Consider the following 18,862-nt stretch of genomic DNA (forward strand, 5'->3'; position numbering starts at 1 on the left):
TGAGAGGGATATGAGTGGAATATTGACATTTTTCATCTATTTTCTGGATCATTTTCCGTGGTTAAAAACTTTTAAACCCTTAATATAAAATAAACAGTATAAAAAAGAAGTTTAAAAGCATCAAACAATCAAAATGTTAATTGGTTTTAATTAATTGCTTTTGATCAAAATTATAAATGGAATTAGGCTGTCAGTCAGTCTGAATAATATGTATACATTTTGTGATATTTTGCAACGTTGAATTATTATTATTACTTTTTAAATATTTTTAATAACTCAGTGAATGGACAGAAATCATTATTTATTTATTTATTTATTTATTTATTTATTTATTTATTTATTTATTTATTTATTTATTTATTCTTTTATTTTCATTCAGCTTAGTCCCTGATTTGTCAGGGGTCGCCACAATGGAATGAACCGCCAAATACTCTGGCATATGCCCTTCTAGCTGCATTTATTTATTTATATTTCTTGTATGTCTCTATAATTAATAAAGTATCTGTTGGAACAACATGAAGGTAAATAAACAACAAAAGAAACAAAAATAGTGTGAACTGTCTCTTTAAGTGACCTACATCTGCTTACATTCGGATTGGTTTGAATATAAAAACACGGAATAGCTTTTGGAACAGTTTCGAGGCACTTTGGTTGATCGGTTTTCCCTTTAAAGTCTCCTTAATTCCTGACGTCATTCAATATTCCCAATGTAACGTACGGTGCTGGTAGATGAATCTGATGGGCCTAGACGTTACACAACCGTATTCCTGTGCCGGTATGGCGGAGGTGGCAGAACCGGTCCTGGTCTCTTATTAAACTCCGAAACAAACTCCGGGTTATCAGCCACGGCCAAACGACTCCGAATGCTGTGTCTGTACAGATGTTTGCTTTTGCACGCTTGCGTGGGGTCTTGAGGGTTCGCTTGGGTCACCTTCGGTGGCAAACTGTGCTGCCAATAATCGGGATTATCGAAATTCTTCTTCGACTTCCTATCAGCCATTACAGTCCCAGTGTGTCCCGTCTGAAGCATGTTAACCGGGTAAACGAGGTGACCAGGAAGGCCTGCTATGCTTTTATTTTGGACTACGGATTTCGGTACTTGAGCCTGACTCACCAGACAAGGTTGGATCTGTTGACTGACGAGAGAGATTTGGGATAATAAAGAGGGATTGGCGGACATGCTGGAGGAATTGGACTCGACGGCGTGTGAAGACTGGGAATGCTGGCCGTTTTGGCTCATCACTCTGGTTTGGGGGGGTTGAACAGGTGGGATGGCGAAATGAACATGTGTTCCTTGGCCGTGGTGATGGGCTTTTCCTGGTTGTGTGGTGAGAATAATGTGACTGCTCGCGGCGCTGGTCGCTGTTGTCATCTGTAGAGGGACGGAGGATCCATTTCTCCTCATGACCTCCATGTTTGTCCCGCCAGTTGTATTGTATGCATTGAGGTAAAGGGGTTCGTTGATGTACTCGTCTTCTTCGGCTTTGGGTTTTCTGTCAGGTGTGCTGTGGTAACCCGGGTTGTCCAGTGCAGTAATGTTTACGTTTTTCCGGTGGTTTACGAAAGGATTCTCCTCCACAGGACTGAGATGGTCTGTAGACACAGAGGACAACAGCATGATAAAAATGGCACATTGTATACAGAAATCAAGGTGTACACCACAAATGCTTATCAAAGAAGAATAGTATGTATAGATGTGTACACACCAATATTATATTTTAATACGGTTTTTCTCAGTGGCTTTGGTGCATTTCTCACAACACAATTTACATTTACAATATTTACATTATTTATTTATTTTGCATGTCCAAAAGCATTTGCAATTTGTTGGAAGAAATGAGAAACTTCATTTTGATTTAAAAGTTTTGGTGATAGTTTTGATAATAATTGCATTGATAATAATTGATAATATAATAATAATATAGTAATACTACTACTACTACTACTACTACTACTATTAATAATAATAATGATAATAAAAAGTAGCTTGATTCAAGTTAACCAGATATAATAAAATTAATTAATTAATTAATTAATTAATTAATTAATTTATTTATTTATTTATTTATTTATTTATTCATTTATTTATTTATTTATTTATTTATTTATTTATTTATTTGGAACACTAAACAGAATAATAAATAACTTGATTCAAGTTAACGAGATATTTATTTATTTTATACGAAACGCAAAATGAGAATAATAAATGACTTGATTCAAGTTATCCAGATATAATAATATTTATTTATTTATTTATTTATTTATTTATTTATTTATTTATTTATTTATTTATTTATTTATTTATTTATTTATTTGTTATTCTTTTTTATTTTTATTTTTTATTCAGAACTCTAAATAACAATAATAAATAACTTGATTTCAGTTAACCAGATATGATAATAATAATAATAAAAATAATAATATGTATTTATTTTTATTTTATTTTATTATTATTATTTATTTATTTTAATTTTTTACTCGGAACTGTAAATAAGAATAATAAATAACTTGATTCAAGTTAACCAGATATAATAATAATAATAGTTATAATAATAGTAACAATAATAATATAAACAACAACAACAACAACAACAACAATAATAATAATAATAATAATAATAATATGTATTTATTTATTTATTTATTTATTTATTTATTTATTTATTTATTTATTTGTTTGTTTATTTAATATTTTTCAGAACTAATAATAAGAATAATAAATGCTTAATAAATAAACTAATAAATAACTTGATTTCAGTTAACCAGATATAATAATTATAACAATTTATTTATTTATTAATTTATTTTTGATTCAGAACTCTAATTAACACATGTACTTGTAATAATCCGAATCGTGTCATGTAAGCACTTTTTGTATCAAATCACTGGAGCAATCTCAATGCAGTGTGTGTACATCTATAATCTATAATCGGAATATTACAGATCTTAAAGCAGTGAATGCACTGTACAAACAATAATTGGAGTGCTATTAAACAGACAGAACTACTGAACATTTTAGAGAGGAAATTTTGCAGACATTAAAAAGAACATTGTGGCCTACATTTGTACGAGTCTCCTGACCTACATTTTACAATTCATTGCATTCTTTTGTGTTATTGTTCAGAATATGAATGAGAATTAATGAGCTGATTAAATTACCCTTCACATAATAAATATGCAGCATAATAAATGAGCAAGAATCTCTAGTACTTCCAGAAGAGAGTGTCAGTTTTAGTTTATCGTCAATACACTGATCACATTCAGGCATGAAAAGAAATGCTTTTTGCAGCAAGAATAGTTTAGTTCCTCAAACAACCCTTCAGTAATTCTGTTCTCATTTTAAAGAACAATTTATTCTTCTAGGAAAATTTTTCCACTATAACAAAAAGTCTAGTCTTTGCAGGGGTTCTAGTAATGTTAAAGGTTCTCAGTGGATATTCAATTTAATTCATCTTTATTTCTATAGCACATTTTACATGGTAGATTTTGTCAATGCATTAAGTTCCATTCCTTCCTTCATTCATTTTCCTTCGGCTTGTTTTACGCAGCGGATGCCCTTCCAGCCGCAACCCAGTACTGTGAAACACCCATACACATTCACACACAATGGCCAATTTTAATTCATCCAATCCACTTATAGTGCATGTCTTTGGACTGTGGGGGAAACTGGAGCACCCTAGCTAACAAGGGGAGAACATGCAAACTCCACACAGAAATAGAAACTGGTCCAGCCTGGACTCAAACCAGCAACTTTCTTGATGTAAGGCGACAATTCTAACCACTGAGCCACCATGTCAATTAAAACTGTTTATATGTTTGGCTAAATCTGATTGGCTAATAGCCATGGAGTAACAGCACAGTAACAGCCAGTAACAACACTCGTACCGCCACTTCACCCTTCATCTTTGTGTATTACTCTGCCCACATACAGCAACAAGCAGAGGACACTCTACAGTTTGACAAATGCTGCAGCTGTTGGAAAACATAATGTACTTTTGAGGCTTTTTTAGTTGAGAATGTTGAGAATGGCGTTGTCTATCCACAAGATGGCAACAGGACTATGCGAGGAATAAGCCCTTAGAAGATTAAAACAGCTTTCTAACTACAGCTGATCAAATCATTATTAAACTGGTAAAGGACATCCTAAGTTGACCTCTTTATTTTGTATGTTGGTGTGTATGTGCTGTATTCATACTATATAATTGTAGTGTATTGATTGTGAGATAGGACTCGCATATCAGGAATGTGTGTTGTGTTGGCAGAAAAAAATAAGAAACACTCGTAAGTGTTTAAAATTTTTCCTACCAGCAATCTGGTAGTTATTGCGCTGCTTTTTTCAGGGTTAATTATTGTGAAATCCCTATTGTAACAGTTGTAGACGGATGGCATTTCACGCCGTTCAGCCTCAAAATCTTAAAATGTGAACAAAATCACCTGTTTTGTTATGAATTTAGACATTACGTTAGAGAATCATTCAAAAATCTAACTCTAAAGTGACGTTGGTGAATTAGTAACGGCTTCTGCTGTTCTGACGTCAGCTGCAGATGTGAACGAATGGCAGAAGAAAGTAGTTCCTAATACAAAAGGGTTTTTAGACTCTCCGTATTTGATTTTCATTTTTATATATACAATTATCCCGTTGAACTGTTGTATAAACGCAATATCACACTTGTTGTGCCGTCAAACTGTTGTATAAATGCAATATCACACAAGTAGCAGTGCGATATGGCTGTATATTAGCACTGGTGGGACACCAGGCTTGCAGCCTCGTGCCAGTGCATGCCTTCTACCAGTGTTGATATACGGCCATATCGCACTGCTACTCGTGGAGCATGCTATATATTTTATTTCAAAATAAAGGCTTAAACAAAACATTAGAACTGTAAATTATCAATATAGCATGACACAATGATATATTATGTCACATTACATTGCTGTTTCTAATATAAAAAAAATCGAAATATATCTAAATTACAATTAAAAATTACTGAGTGTCCGGATGAGAACTTCTTTAAAAAAGCATTAAACAAATCACACAAACTCCAGAGAAACTGTCTTTTTAAATACGGTAATTTAATAGTCAGTTTGTGTTAGTCACACACAGCCCGCTGGCTGTAGTTTAACTACTGAAACAGCGGGTAGCCCACTTCTAGTTAACCACCCACAATTCATTGGCACTCTTTAGTTTGAAGCCTCTGAGGTGAAGGATGAGACCATTAACTGCTGCCAAAATTTGTAATGGAGGAACTCAGAATCTATTGATTTATCGTCCCACTCAACCCACCACGCTGGATTAATGTTTTACTCCAGACACTCTTTTGTTTTAAACTATCTGAGGCTGAAATGTGGCGACCGCAATATTATCGACCAGAGTATGTGTAATAAAAGACTTTCAGTGGTGATTTACACCAAACTAATTCATGCAGACCCAGAAGCATCATGCACATGCCAAGTGGATTTCGGATAAAAAGGCATGCAATGATTTATGGAATGGTTTTAAAATATCTTATATTATTTATATATATATATATATATGATTTGTAGTTATCATTATTTACTCATCTTCCACTTGTTCCAAAATCATACTAAATAATTTTGGGTAAAAAACACCTATTGACTTCTAAAGTGCTCAGGATATATAAGTACACCCTCATAAATCTATCTTTTAAATTCATATTTTTATTAGAAATCTATACAATATTATATCTCTGCATATACATTAGTCAGTACTGAAGCCAAGTCTGGAGCTTATCTAACAAAATAACTTACGATAACGGTCCAAAAACTAATACACTCAAATTTATGTTATAGAAAAATATTAAATACAAATTTAATTTTATAATTAAATACAAATTTAATGCAAATCAAAAAATATATTAAAATTTTGTTGAAATTTTGTAGGTTGTATTTTTTATTTTTATTTTTTTGCAATATTTTGCTTGAATTTAATTGTATTATGTTTCAATTTCTAAATATGTTTGGTGACTGAAATATAATTTTAATAAATATATCTTTTGAATAAATCTGTTTTGTTTAAATGCACCAAAATACATTGCCTATATTTACTGGAAAATAGATAAAAATATTCATTTTCAAAATAGGATGTACTCAATCATGCTGAGCACTGTGTATAGCCAAAAATCTTTTTATTTAATTTTTTTTCGTCCTATCCCGGCTGGCATCTTAAAAAAAACAACATAAAAAATATGTCAAAAGTACAAATTGATGTGATATCAAAACCTTGATGTCTGTTTGGCATCCACATATTGATGCCCTTTTGATCATCGAAATTACGACACAAAAAAAGTATTATAATAAAAGAAAGTTTTAATTCATTTGAAAGCTTCAATTCCAAATTAAGAACTTACACTGGATTTTGTTTTGATGTTTTTGACACTTATGTTAGATGTCAATTTAATGTCATTTTGACATCAAGGTAGCGATTGACATCAAATCGATTTGCTTTTTTTATGTTTTTTTTTTTTTTTGCATCAAGGTTCCTGCTGGGATGTTAATTTTTATTTTTTCGTCAGCATACATTTGCAATTTTGGTTTTATTTATTTTTTTATATACTATACAGTCTAGCTCAGAGGTGCTCAAGCTCGGTCCTGCAGGGTCGATTTCCTGCAGAGATTAGTTCCAGCTTCAATTAAACCCACCTGAAACGGGTAATCAAGAACTGCTTTCAAATTCAGTATCTAGTGAGCAGTAGGTGATTTTGGATTTACTTCTCAGCCGTTAGAAAAGTACATTCCATCCAGTATGAATGTAAGTAGTATGAAAGGAACTTGGAGGTACTACAGCTGCCATTTTTTCATGATCACGTGACTTACCAACGTCAGTGACATCGCTTTTCACTCCCATTCATTAATTCTCTCTTGGTGCATCACTGGATAGTGTAGCGCTTCAGAATCTTGCCAGAAGTAGTAGGTCATCCGGGTAATTCTCGCATGCTGTTTTTCAAATACTATGAATTCAGACATTCTACTCAACTCACTCAGCTGTTTTAGCTTACTATATAATTTGGAAGTATGCGATTTTGGAAGCAGCCAAGCTCTTTCTTGGTATACTAGAAACTTCCAGGCAGGTGTGTTGAAGGAAGTTGGAGCTAAACTATGCAGGACAGAGTTTGGGCACCAATGGTCCAGATCAAGGATATAAAACTCATTTCCTGGAGGGCCGCAGCCCTGCACAGTTTAGTTCCAACCCTGCTCCAACACACTTACCAGTATAGGTTTTAAACAAGCCTTAAGGACTCAATTAGTTTAATCTGGTTTGTTTAATTAGGGTTGGAACTAAACTGTGCAGAGGTGTGGCCCTCCAGGAACAGAGTTTGACACACGTGGGCTAGATGGTATATTTTACTCTACCTACTATAGGTACTGCATTTAAATTTGAATTTACTACTCGGCCGTTAGAAAAGTACGTGCTATACAGTATGAATGGAACTTGGACATACTACATCCGCCATTTTGTCATGATTACATCAGTTGCTTCGCTTCACTCCCATTCATACATTCTCTCACAGTGCATCATGAGATAGCGTAGTGTCCATCAGATGTGCACTTCAGAATCTACCTGGAAGCACAGTAGTAGGTCATCCGGGTACTTCTCGCATACTGTTTTTCAAACTCTATGAATGTGGACATACTACTCAGCTCACATAGTGTTTTTAGCATACTATATAGTATGGAAGAATGCAATTTTAGAAGCAGCCAAGCTCTTTCTAGGTATACTAGAAACTTCCAGGCAGGTGTGTTGAAGGAAGTTGGAGCTAAACTATGCAGGACTGAGATTGGGCACCAATGGTCTAGATCAGGGGTGTAAAACTCCGCAGCCCTGTACAGTTTAGTTCCAACCCTGCTCTAACACACTTACCTGTAGATTTCAAACAAGCCTGAAGGACTTAATTAGTTTAATCAAGTGTGTTTAATTAGGGTTGGAACTAAACTGTGCAGAGCTGTGGCCCTCCAGGAGTTTGACACATGTGGTCTAGATGGTATATTTTGCTGTCTTCGCCTGCCTCAATACTTAGACTTTCATTCATTATTAGTATGGTTATCAACATATGACAAGAAATTTACAAAAAATAATAATAATAACTCGCATTTATTAATACGTTCTTTTGAATTTTAACACTGAAGTGAAAAAATCAAGATGAAAAAATCAATATGAAGTGTTTTCTACTTGTATATGAAGTGTTTTCTACTTGTAAGTGAAGTGTTTTCTATTTGTACTGGAGTATTATTTACTGTATGCTATTTTACCAACACAGGCTCATTTGGAAAACGTACCCTGGTGTAAATGTTTGAGAACTGACAAATATGTGCTCTCAGAAACATATTGCTGCTTTTTATGTGTAAAAATCAATGCTGTGGGGCAGTATCGCTGACTGCTTATCTCTGTATGGCCGGCATTTATGGCGTGATTGGTTTGCTCAGTAGATAAACGTGAACAGAGCACAGCAGACTGGGGTGTGAGTCCGACGAAATTGAAAAAACTTAACCTAAAAAAGTTGCATGTGGTTTTGATGGCTTTTCTCTTCTATTGTGCTGTTGAAAACACTATTGGTTGGGTTTAGGAAAGAGGATGTGTGGGTCAGTCCATATTAAACTGATATATGCACAATCACAACTGACATGCACGAAAAAAGACATTAATGTGCGCAGAAATGTATACAGTGGCCTCTAGTGGATTTATGAGAAATACACTGCAAAAAAAACCCCGTCATTTTATGTTTCTTTTTTTTTTCCGGCAGCTGGGGTGTTGAAAAAAAAAAAAGTAAAATAACGGTCGTTAAATTACAGACATTTACCGTAAATAACAGATGGTAAATTACATAAATTTGCCGGAAATTTTAATTTAAGTACATTTATGTAATTTAATGTCCAGTATTTTACGGTAAATGACTGTAATTTAACAGACTTTATTTTAAAAAATTTTCTGGCACCCCAAAAAAAAGTTAAATAACAAAGTTTTTTTAACAGTGTCACACATATGATAAAACGAGCCCCAGTAACACATTTGAAATCATCAAAAATGTACACTGCACCTTCAAGTGGATTTTTTTGAACACAAACACTGCAAGAAAACATATTCCAGGGAACATATTTGTTGGCTCTCAAAAAAATGAACCCTGGGCACATATTTCCAATGAGCCTGGGTTGCATTTTACTGCTTGATTTGTGTGATCTGTGTACAGTACCTGAGGTTGACTTGTTCATAGGGCTCATGTATCCATCTTCGTCTGTATTCTTCAGACTCCTCTCTCCGAGAAAGATGGTCGGGTCTGCACTGTAGCGCTGGCCATCGCAATCATCCCCTGATCCAGACATGGGCTGCTGCTGCTGCTTCTTCAGGCTCCCATTACAGTGCTGTTCCTCAAGAACGTTCAGTCCCACAGCTTGAGTGCTCACAGGAACAAACACAGCACTCGCTGAAGCAGGAACATCACGAGAACAAGCCCCCATCCCGTCTTCAGGACTGAAAACCCTGTCACGACACCTCAGAGTCTGTATTGGGGGCAAAAATAAAGATTAGATGCAGCACGCTCTTGACTACAATCATAAAAATTACCCTTTGAACCAACGTAAAGTAAAATTACTGTAATTTTTAAAAAATCTATAGTTTCACTTTGATTCAAACTATTAAATTGAATTTAATCTACAATAAAAATATTTATCGTGGTCAAGAAAAAAATTCAAAATATTTTTTTTTTGTTTCACTTTAGTACAAAGAAGAAAATCATATTTTTAACTTAACCAATGTAAAAATGTATTTTAATTCAAACTATAAAATTTTATTTTATCAAAATAAAAACATATATTGTTGTCAAGAAAAAAATTACATTCACTCAAAGTAAAAATATTGTTTAATATAGATACACTAAATATTTTATTTTACTGTAGTACAAAGAAGAAAACCACATAGCGTTTTGATGAATTGATCAGTTATTTTTCTTTAGACTTGATCACTGATAATTAATAATAATAATCATATGGTAATACTGGCCAGCTTTATCCTATCATACTATCATTTGCTTAGTGGGCACATGAGCACAACAAATGAATGAATGAGTACTATATTTGTAAGTAATAAAAATCCACAAAAAACTGTAATATTAACTAGAGTGGGGTTTCTGTGTCTATGAAATTAATTATATCTGTATTTTTGGGGTACAATGGCAACAGATTGCTAGATAGTGGTGAGAAATGGCCAAATGTATCTGTTTATATAATTGCTAAGGTATTTTTAAATGATTGCTAGACTATGACAATGCAGTTTATTAGGTGAAAAAAAGAGCTTTCATCACCCTAAACAAATGCACCCAAACTATGTTTTTCTATAGAGTCCCAATGCTGAGATAACGCTTGGTAATGTTTATTTTGTACTTTATCACAGTTAAAAATGATTTTCTTTAATATATTTTGCTGTAATGAAGCCTTAGTGAAAAAAAAATAAGTGAAATAAATTAATAATAATAATACTAATACTACTAATATTACTACTACTACTACTACTACTACTACTACTACTAATAATAATAATAATAATAATAATAATAATAATAATAATAATAACAATAATAAATTAATTATAAAAAATAATAATAAAATAAAAGTAACGCTGCACAATAGCGCTGTGGGTAGCACAATCGCCTCATAGCAAAAAGTCGCTGGTTCGAGCCTCGGCTGGGTCAGTTGGCATTTCTGTGTGGAGTTTGCTTGTTCTCTCCATGTTGGCATGGGTTTCCTCCGGGTGCTCCGATTTCCCCCACAAGTTCAAAGACTTGCGGTACAGGTGAATTGGGTAAGCTAAATTGTCCGTAGTGTATGAGTGTGAATGGGTGTGTATGGATGTTTTCCAGTGATGGGTTGCAGCTGGAAGGGTATCTGCTGCGTAAAACATATGCTGGATATGTTGGCGGTTCATTCCGCTGTGGCGACCCCTGATTAATAAAGGGACTAAGCCGAAAGGAAAATTAATGAAAAATGAAGTAAAATGAAATAAATAAAATTAAAAATTTAATTAAATGTAAAAAATTGTATTAATAAATTTATCACATGATCCCATTAACATCAATAGGATGGCCGTTGAGCCTGTCTCATCCTTCAAGTTCCAGGGGACCCACTTTTCTAAGGAGCTCTCCTGGACCACCAACACCTCCAGCCTGGTCAAGAAGGCTCACCAGCGCATATTTTTCTTAAGGCAACTTAAGAAGAACCAGCTTTCATCAGCTGTCTTGGTAAACTTCTACCGCTGCACAATAGAAAGCATCCTGACCAACTGCGTCACAGTCTGGTATGGAAGCTCCTCTGTTGCTGAGCGTAAGACACTGCAGCGGGTGTTGAAAACTGCCCAAGGCATCACTGGGACCACACTGCCAGCCATTGAGGACATCCAGAAGAGACACTGTCTGCGCCGAGCACGCAGTATTCTTAAGGACACCTCTCACCCTGCTCACAGACTGTTTTCCTTCCTGCCTTCCGGCAGGCGCTTTAGGCTCCCTCAGACAATAACCAGCAGATTGAGGAACTGCTTTTCCCTCAGAGCTGTCTCTCTTTTGAACTCTGCCCCTCACTGACTCTTTTGCCCCCCGAATACATCCCCCACTCTCCTCTAACTTAAACTCCTCACAATCACTGCACTGTTTAACATTTGCACATTTAAATTTGCACATATTCATAGCACTACATTGCACTGATTCATTTATTTGAACTGTACATACCCACTGCACATGGACATTTGTAATCATGTACACACCCACTGTACATATACATTTGTAATTGTTTATCCATCTGCACACTTCTGATTATTAATAGCAACCTGTACATATATTCATTTATTGTAAATCTTTGTTGATAGCTAATACAACCTGTATGTAATGTTCATAGTACATCCATCTGTAAATATCACCATAGTTTTTCTATAACTGCACTTTATAACTTATACCTGTATCCTGCACTTGCTGCTATTGCACTGCTGGCTAGACCGAAACTGCATTTCGTTGCCTTGTACTTGTACATGTGTAATGACAATAAAGTCGAATCTAATCTAATCTAATCCAATCTAATCTAATCTAATCTAATCTAATCTAATCTAATCTAATCTAATCTAAATCAAATCTAAAATAAAATTAAATAAAATTAAGATAAATTAAATTGAATTAAATTTTTTTAATAAAATAAACCAACAAAATAAATAAATAAATAAATAAATAAATAAAATAAAATAAAATAAAATAAAATAAAATAAAATAAATAAATAAATAAATAAATAAATAAATAAATAAATAAATAAATAAATAAAATTAAAATTAAATTAAATTAAATTAAATTAAATTAAATTAAATTAAATTAAATTAATTAACAAAAAAAGTTAAATTTTTGACAGATGCTTTTCTCCAATGAACTGAAAAGAAAGCAAAAAGTAATTCTCACCCTACTGGCATCCATTGTTGTGCGTGACGTGTAAGTAGAGGTAGAGATATTGAAAGTCTGAGGAACCAGGTACTCATCAGCATCCATCAGGTCGTCCAGCTCCTCCTCATCTAGAAGACTCTGGAAAAACGTGCTGTGGTTTGGACTGGGCAGCTTCATCCTATCATCGCCCTGAGATCAGAAAAACACACCATCACTCTCTGCAATCACCTTGAGTTTAATGGGTGCTGTAGGACAAAGTATTGATTTTCAAGGTGAGATGTGATATAAAAATAACTGTATTCTCACCTGTATGACGAGGTATCTCTGTGGGTCTCGTGCCATACGGCTGAACTCTGCAGCGAGTTCTTTAAAACGTGGACGACTATCGGCATCAATCATCCAGCCTGGAGGTGAAGACAGTAAGACATGCCAGTGCTGAATGCATATGTCATTTACAAGCCTGCATTGCAGTTTACTATCTCCAGGAGAAAAAATATTATAGGAAATACTCTGAAAAATAGCTTATTTTATTAGAGAACATGAATTAATTAATGAATAAACAAGCATACAAACAAACAAACAAACAAACAGATGTATAGATGGACGAAAAAATTTGTTATTTAATTAATTAAACTATACAAATAAGGGGAAAATACAAAAAAAATTATTAAATTAAAAATAAACAAATTATTAAAATAAACACCATTACAGAGTCATTTGATTATGACAAATTCAAGAGTTCACACTTAGCTAATGTTTGTTAATAACAGCTTGTTTGGCATGCTGTCTTGGGAAAGAGCCCTGAGCTTATGAGATCCTTGAGCCCTGGGCTCCCTCCCATTTGCAGGGCGAGAGAGGAGTTTGAGCTCAGGTAGATCTCGATAAACCTCCCCCTGGCTTATTTCTAGCTAGTGTCGGATATGGATGACAGAGGAGAGGTGTACTCGCTGAGAGTTTGACTATGGTATAAATTTTGAGTGTTCAATTTACTAAGGGTGCGTGTTATTTAGACTGTGGAAGACGATCTTCAAGACGAAGATATTGAGATAAGAAAATTCTGGCTATTTATAGTGAGTTAGGAGTCATCTGATTGGATAATCGATCATGAGCTGATGCTGGAACAGCTGGGAACAATCATAAACACGTGATCCTCTCGAAATTTGTTTAAAAATAAACTTCACATATTGTGATCATTCAGTCATTATACAAACACTTGAATGAATGAACGAATGAATCAATTAATCAATCAACAAATGAATCAAGGAATGAATCAAATAATTAATCAATGATTTAATCAACAAATGAAAAAGTCAAAGAATGATACAATGAATGAATCAAGGAAGGAATCAAAATGATACAATGAATGAATTAATGATTGAATCAGTCAGTCAATCAATGAATCAATTTATGAATCAACACATTAATCAATTAATTAATCAATGAATTACTCAAATAATTAATCAATGAATTAATCAATGAATTAATCAAAGAACAATACAATTAAAGAATCAATGAATTAATTAAATGATTAATCAATGACTTCATTAACAAATGAGTCAAAGAATGATGTGATGAATGAATCAATGACTGAATGAAATAATGATAAAATGAATGAATCAAAATGATAAAACGAATGAACTAATCAATCAATCAATCAATCAATCAATCAATCAATCAATCAATCAATCAATCAATCAATCAATCAATCAATCAATCAATCAATCAATCAATCAATCAATCAATCAATCAATCAATCAACCAATCAATCAATCAATCAACCAATCAATCAATCAATCAATCAATCAATCAATCAATTAACCAGTCAATCAATCAATCAATCAATCAATTAATAAATAAACAAATTAATTACTCAAATAATTAATCAATTAATTAATCAAAAAATGAATCAGCAAATGGATCAAAGAATGATACAACAAACGAATCAAATAATGACACAACAATTGAATGAATGAATGAATGAATGAATGAATGAATGAATGAATGAATGAATGAATGAATGAAATAATGAATCAAATAATGAATTAATCAACAAATGATTTAACAAATGAATCAAGGAATAATTCTAAGAATTATACAATGAATGAATGAACAAATTAATCAAATAATGATACAATGAATGAATAAATGAATGAATCAAAATGATACGACGAATGAATGAATCAATCAATTAGTCAATCAATGAATAAATTAATGAAACAACACATTAATCAATGAATTACTCAAATAATTAATCAATGAATGAATCAAATAATGATTCAATGAAAGAATCAACAAATTAATCTAATGATTAATAAACAAATTAATCAACGAAAGATACAACAAATGGATCGATGAATGAATCAATTAATTAATCAATAAAATAATCAACAAATTAATCAACAAATGATTCAACAAATAGATCAATGAAGGAAACAATGAATCAATCAACAACTTGGTCAATCAATCAACAAACAAAGAAACAAACAAACAAACAAACAAACAAAAAGATGACGGGACAAAACAAATTTTCTTAATTATATATGATAAATAAAGATAAGTAAAATATATAAAAACTTAATAATACAATAATTTTGAATGAATTTTGAATGAATGAATGAATGAATGAATGAATGAATGAATGAATGAATGAATGAATGAATGAAGACAGACATATGGATGGATGGATGGACGGACGGACGGACCGGTAGGTAGGTAGATGAATAGATAGATGGATGGATGGATGGATGGATGGATGGATGGATGGATGGATGGATGGATGGATGGATAGACAGACAAACAGATAGATAGATGACGGGACTTCTTCTTCCTGCTCTATTATGTCTCTGACAGAAGTATCACGGCCTCACCTTGCAGCGCCTGTTCCTCATTTCCACCCAATTAATGTCCTTCAGTTCTCACAGTCAAACACTTTATCCAAATGAGCAGCAATTACTCATGCAATCACAGCACGTTTCATCTCCATCAATACTCCGCATTTCATTGTCCGCAGGGTTACAGATGTCACAGCAAGTGGAATCACAAACAACAGCTTACAGTCAAAATGTAATTAAAATTAATAGGTTCAATCGGCATCTCAATTCATCTCTCTGTGATTATTTGATTGCCGAGGAACCCCGGTGTTCGCCCAGCTGCTTATTTCCACAGTCCGCAGCACTGGTTGGACAAACACAGCAAATGATGGCGCCGAAAATTTAACAAGATACAGTAAAACTGAAAATTTGTCTCAGAAGACATTTGTCTGATTATTCTTTGATTGGAATTCAATACTTATACAGACCTAAAATTATTCACCCTTCTGTGATATTCTTTTTCAAATATCACAAATATCAATATTTGTTTTATTTTGGCTAGAATAAAAGCTGTTTTAATAAAAAAAAAACATTTTAAGATCAATATTAGACTCCTTAAGCAATAAATGTTTTCTTTTGGCTACAGAACAGACCATCATAACACAATGACTTGCCTAATTACCTTAACTTGCTAATTAGTTAGGTTACTTTAGTTAGTCAGTGAGTTAGTCCCCGTAGGGAAATTTCATTTGCAGCATACACCCACAGAGACATCTGACATTTCACATTTTGCATTTATATAAATAAATCCTTTAAAAAATATGGTACATCTAAATAAATATCCAGTCTACTAGCCATCAACTGCTACAGAGAGAGGAGGAATTTTAAAACTTAATTGCTTGAGGTGTAAATGATAATTTGATCCTATTTCTTACGCATCTGTAAACACAATATCGACGACCTGATGGTAACAGTTGGACTTTGTATGATAAAGGATGCTTCTCATCATTGACAAGCCTTATTTAGTACCCTTTCTTTGTATATACTATCAATATCCTTTAATTTTATTCCCAACAACTGTTGTGACCGCTTCTGCCTCAGAAGCATTTCCATACCAACAGATCAGACAAAATGTTGCAATGCTATCGATAAAAGAACTATAAAACATGATCAACAATGTGTTGTCAACATTAAAAGACTATAGTTTCTTTCAGAAGTACATTCTCTGTTGAAGCTTTTTCCGTACACAGTGGATGCTGATTTTCAGTCCATACATCCCACTTAAGTTTATTGTCCAACATCACACCTAAATACTTTGTTACTGAATTTGCTCCCCGTCAATTGATGTGGCATGAGTGTTGCCTAATTAACCTAATTAAGCCTTTAAATGTTGCTTTAAGCTGAATACTAGTATCTTGAAAGATATGTAGGAAAATATTATGTACTGTCATCATAGACAAAAAGACAAAATAAATCAGTAATTAGTAATTAAAACAATTGTTTAGAAATGTGTTCTTCATGTAAATCAGCTCTCCATTAAACAGAAATTGAGGAAAATTAATAAAAGAATCAAAAACTGTACAAATTCATTACCTATATTACAGTCCTGTACTGTACCGTACCTTTAAATCACAGTTACAGACATTATCAAGATGAAATCGTACTGACAGAGTTTAACTATGAAGAATGAGCTCTTGCCATATTTGAATTCCATTGTATAATCTATAGTGAATAAACTGTGACAAAGTGAGACATGCTAAAGGTGTCTGAATAAGTTTTTGGTTTGACTACACATTGTGGACCCGTTTCCACGAAGTGGTGTAGTACGGTAAGGTTCGGTACTGTTTTATGGCCGTTTCCGCTGTCAAAAAGTACCAAAAACGAAGACATTACATCGTAATAATATATACATATATTAAAGCCATGGTGAACCCGAGTTCAAACCTTGTTGTCATCTTGATCAATAGCCACAAAGCCAATAATAACAAAATCTGCCATGTGCTGCTTTTGCTTTACGAGGTGGTCTAAAAGCATGGGCGGTTTCACTTTCTCCAGAGTGCTCGTAATCACCCGCCGTGCGTCTATATTTATAACTATATTTATAACTTCTTGAGCTGATGATAATAACGTGCGCATAATTATTGAAACGCTTCTGACAACCAATCCTTTCAGAAACGGACAAACATAAGAGAGACGCATGAAAAAAACAAAGGAGAAACCAGAAAAAACAATGGAGCAAATGATTCTTTCAGCACCTAAAGCGTGAACAAACTGCCATTTTTGTCTATTATCATCACCTTTTGGACTGTTATGAACTCGGAGTTATGGAATTAGTTTCTAACAAGAGGTTACATGCACTGGTGAAGATTAAAGATACAGATGAGAGGTTTGCACTGACTGTGGGATGTATTGCGTGTTGTTTTTTAACCCAAATAAGGACTACCATTGGTACCCTTTTGGCAGTGGAAACACAAGCCTGATAAATGTGACGCGTACCGACCCGTACTGTACTGTACCACTCAATGGAAATGGGCCATTACTGACATTCTTTGAAGAAATCTTATTATTTAAATACCAGGGAACAGAGATAATCATATTCAAAGTTATATGTAACACTCACATTTGACCATGACCATGTAGACGTCAATGGTGCAGATGGGTGGCTGAGGCAAACGTTCGCCTTTTTCCAAAATGTCTGGAATGTCCCGTGTGGGAATCCCATCATAAGGCTTTCCTCCAAACGTCATCAGCTCCCAGATAGTCACTCCTGAATTACAAAATACAGTATAAAGACAGCATGTTACTTTCTGTGACATGCACCAAAAACACAGTTTATAAAAAATAATAATACAATTTTATAAGTATCTTTAAATATTTATTTATTTATTTTTTATTTCACAAAAGGATCTTAATAGTACAAAGATGATTAAAATCAATTACAAATGGTTTGTTGAAGAACTTTTTACTAATAGTTCCTTTGAAAAATTGAAAAATGTTCTTCAATGGCATCACTGCGACAGTCAAAATGCAAGATAAAATACCAAATACTATCATACTAAAAGTTTCATGATATTTAAAACCTTAAGTATATTTTAGTAACTGAAACTTGCACCAAAAATAAAGTTTATTAAAAATAATAACAATAAAAAAAAATATTCCACAAAAGAATCTTGATAGTTGGAAGATGATTAAAATAATTTAAAAAGTGGTTCTTTAAAGACATTTTCACTGATAGTTTCTTTGAATTAAAAAAGTATTCTCACTGTGACAGCCAATATGCAAGCTAAAATACCAAATGCTATTATACTAAAAGATCCATGATAATATTTACAGTTTTTAGTATATTTTAGTAACTGTAACATGCTCCAAAAATAATGTTTATGAAAAATAATAATAATTATTACGTTTTTATTAGATTAAAGTTAGTTAAATTTAAATAAAGATTTTTTAAATATTTTTTTAGATGATTAAAATGATTTTTTTAAAGAAATTTTCAAAAATGGTTTCTTTGAAGAATTTAAAAAAAAAAAAACTTCACTGTGATAGCCAATATGCAAGCTAAAATACCAATTCCTTTTCTACCAAAAATGTCATGATAAAATGAATCATATACTATGAACCTATTGTAA

The 18,862-nt window shown here is 33.1% G+C and overlaps 1 protein-coding gene across 1 annotated transcript in view; it reads right to left on the minus strand.

The window, feature by feature from the left end:
* Positions 1–494: 494 nt before the first annotated feature.
* Positions 495–18,862, minus strand: part of erbb4a (erb-b2 receptor tyrosine kinase 4a) — a 197,300-nt gene continuing 178,932 nt past the window's right edge. The window contains exons 24-28 of the mRNA XM_056453846.1: positions 17,854–18,000; positions 12,730–12,827; positions 12,442–12,612; positions 9,207–9,513; positions 495–1,593 (exon numbers count right to left, since the gene is read on the minus strand). Of these exons, the coding sequence (XP_056309821.1) occupies positions 752–1,593; positions 9,207–9,513; positions 12,442–12,612; positions 12,730–12,827; positions 17,854–18,000 (1,565 nt within the window). The 3' untranslated portion in view covers positions 495–751. The remainder of the gene's footprint in view (positions 1,594–9,206; positions 9,514–12,441; positions 12,613–12,729; positions 12,828–17,853; positions 18,001–18,862) is intronic.

Source organism: Danio aesculapii, chromosome 1 (genome assembly GCF_903798145.1).
Source record: "Danio aesculapii chromosome 1, fDanAes4.1, whole genome shotgun sequence".
Classification (NCBI taxonomy): Eukaryota; Metazoa; Chordata; class Actinopteri; order Cypriniformes; family Danionidae; genus Danio; species Danio aesculapii.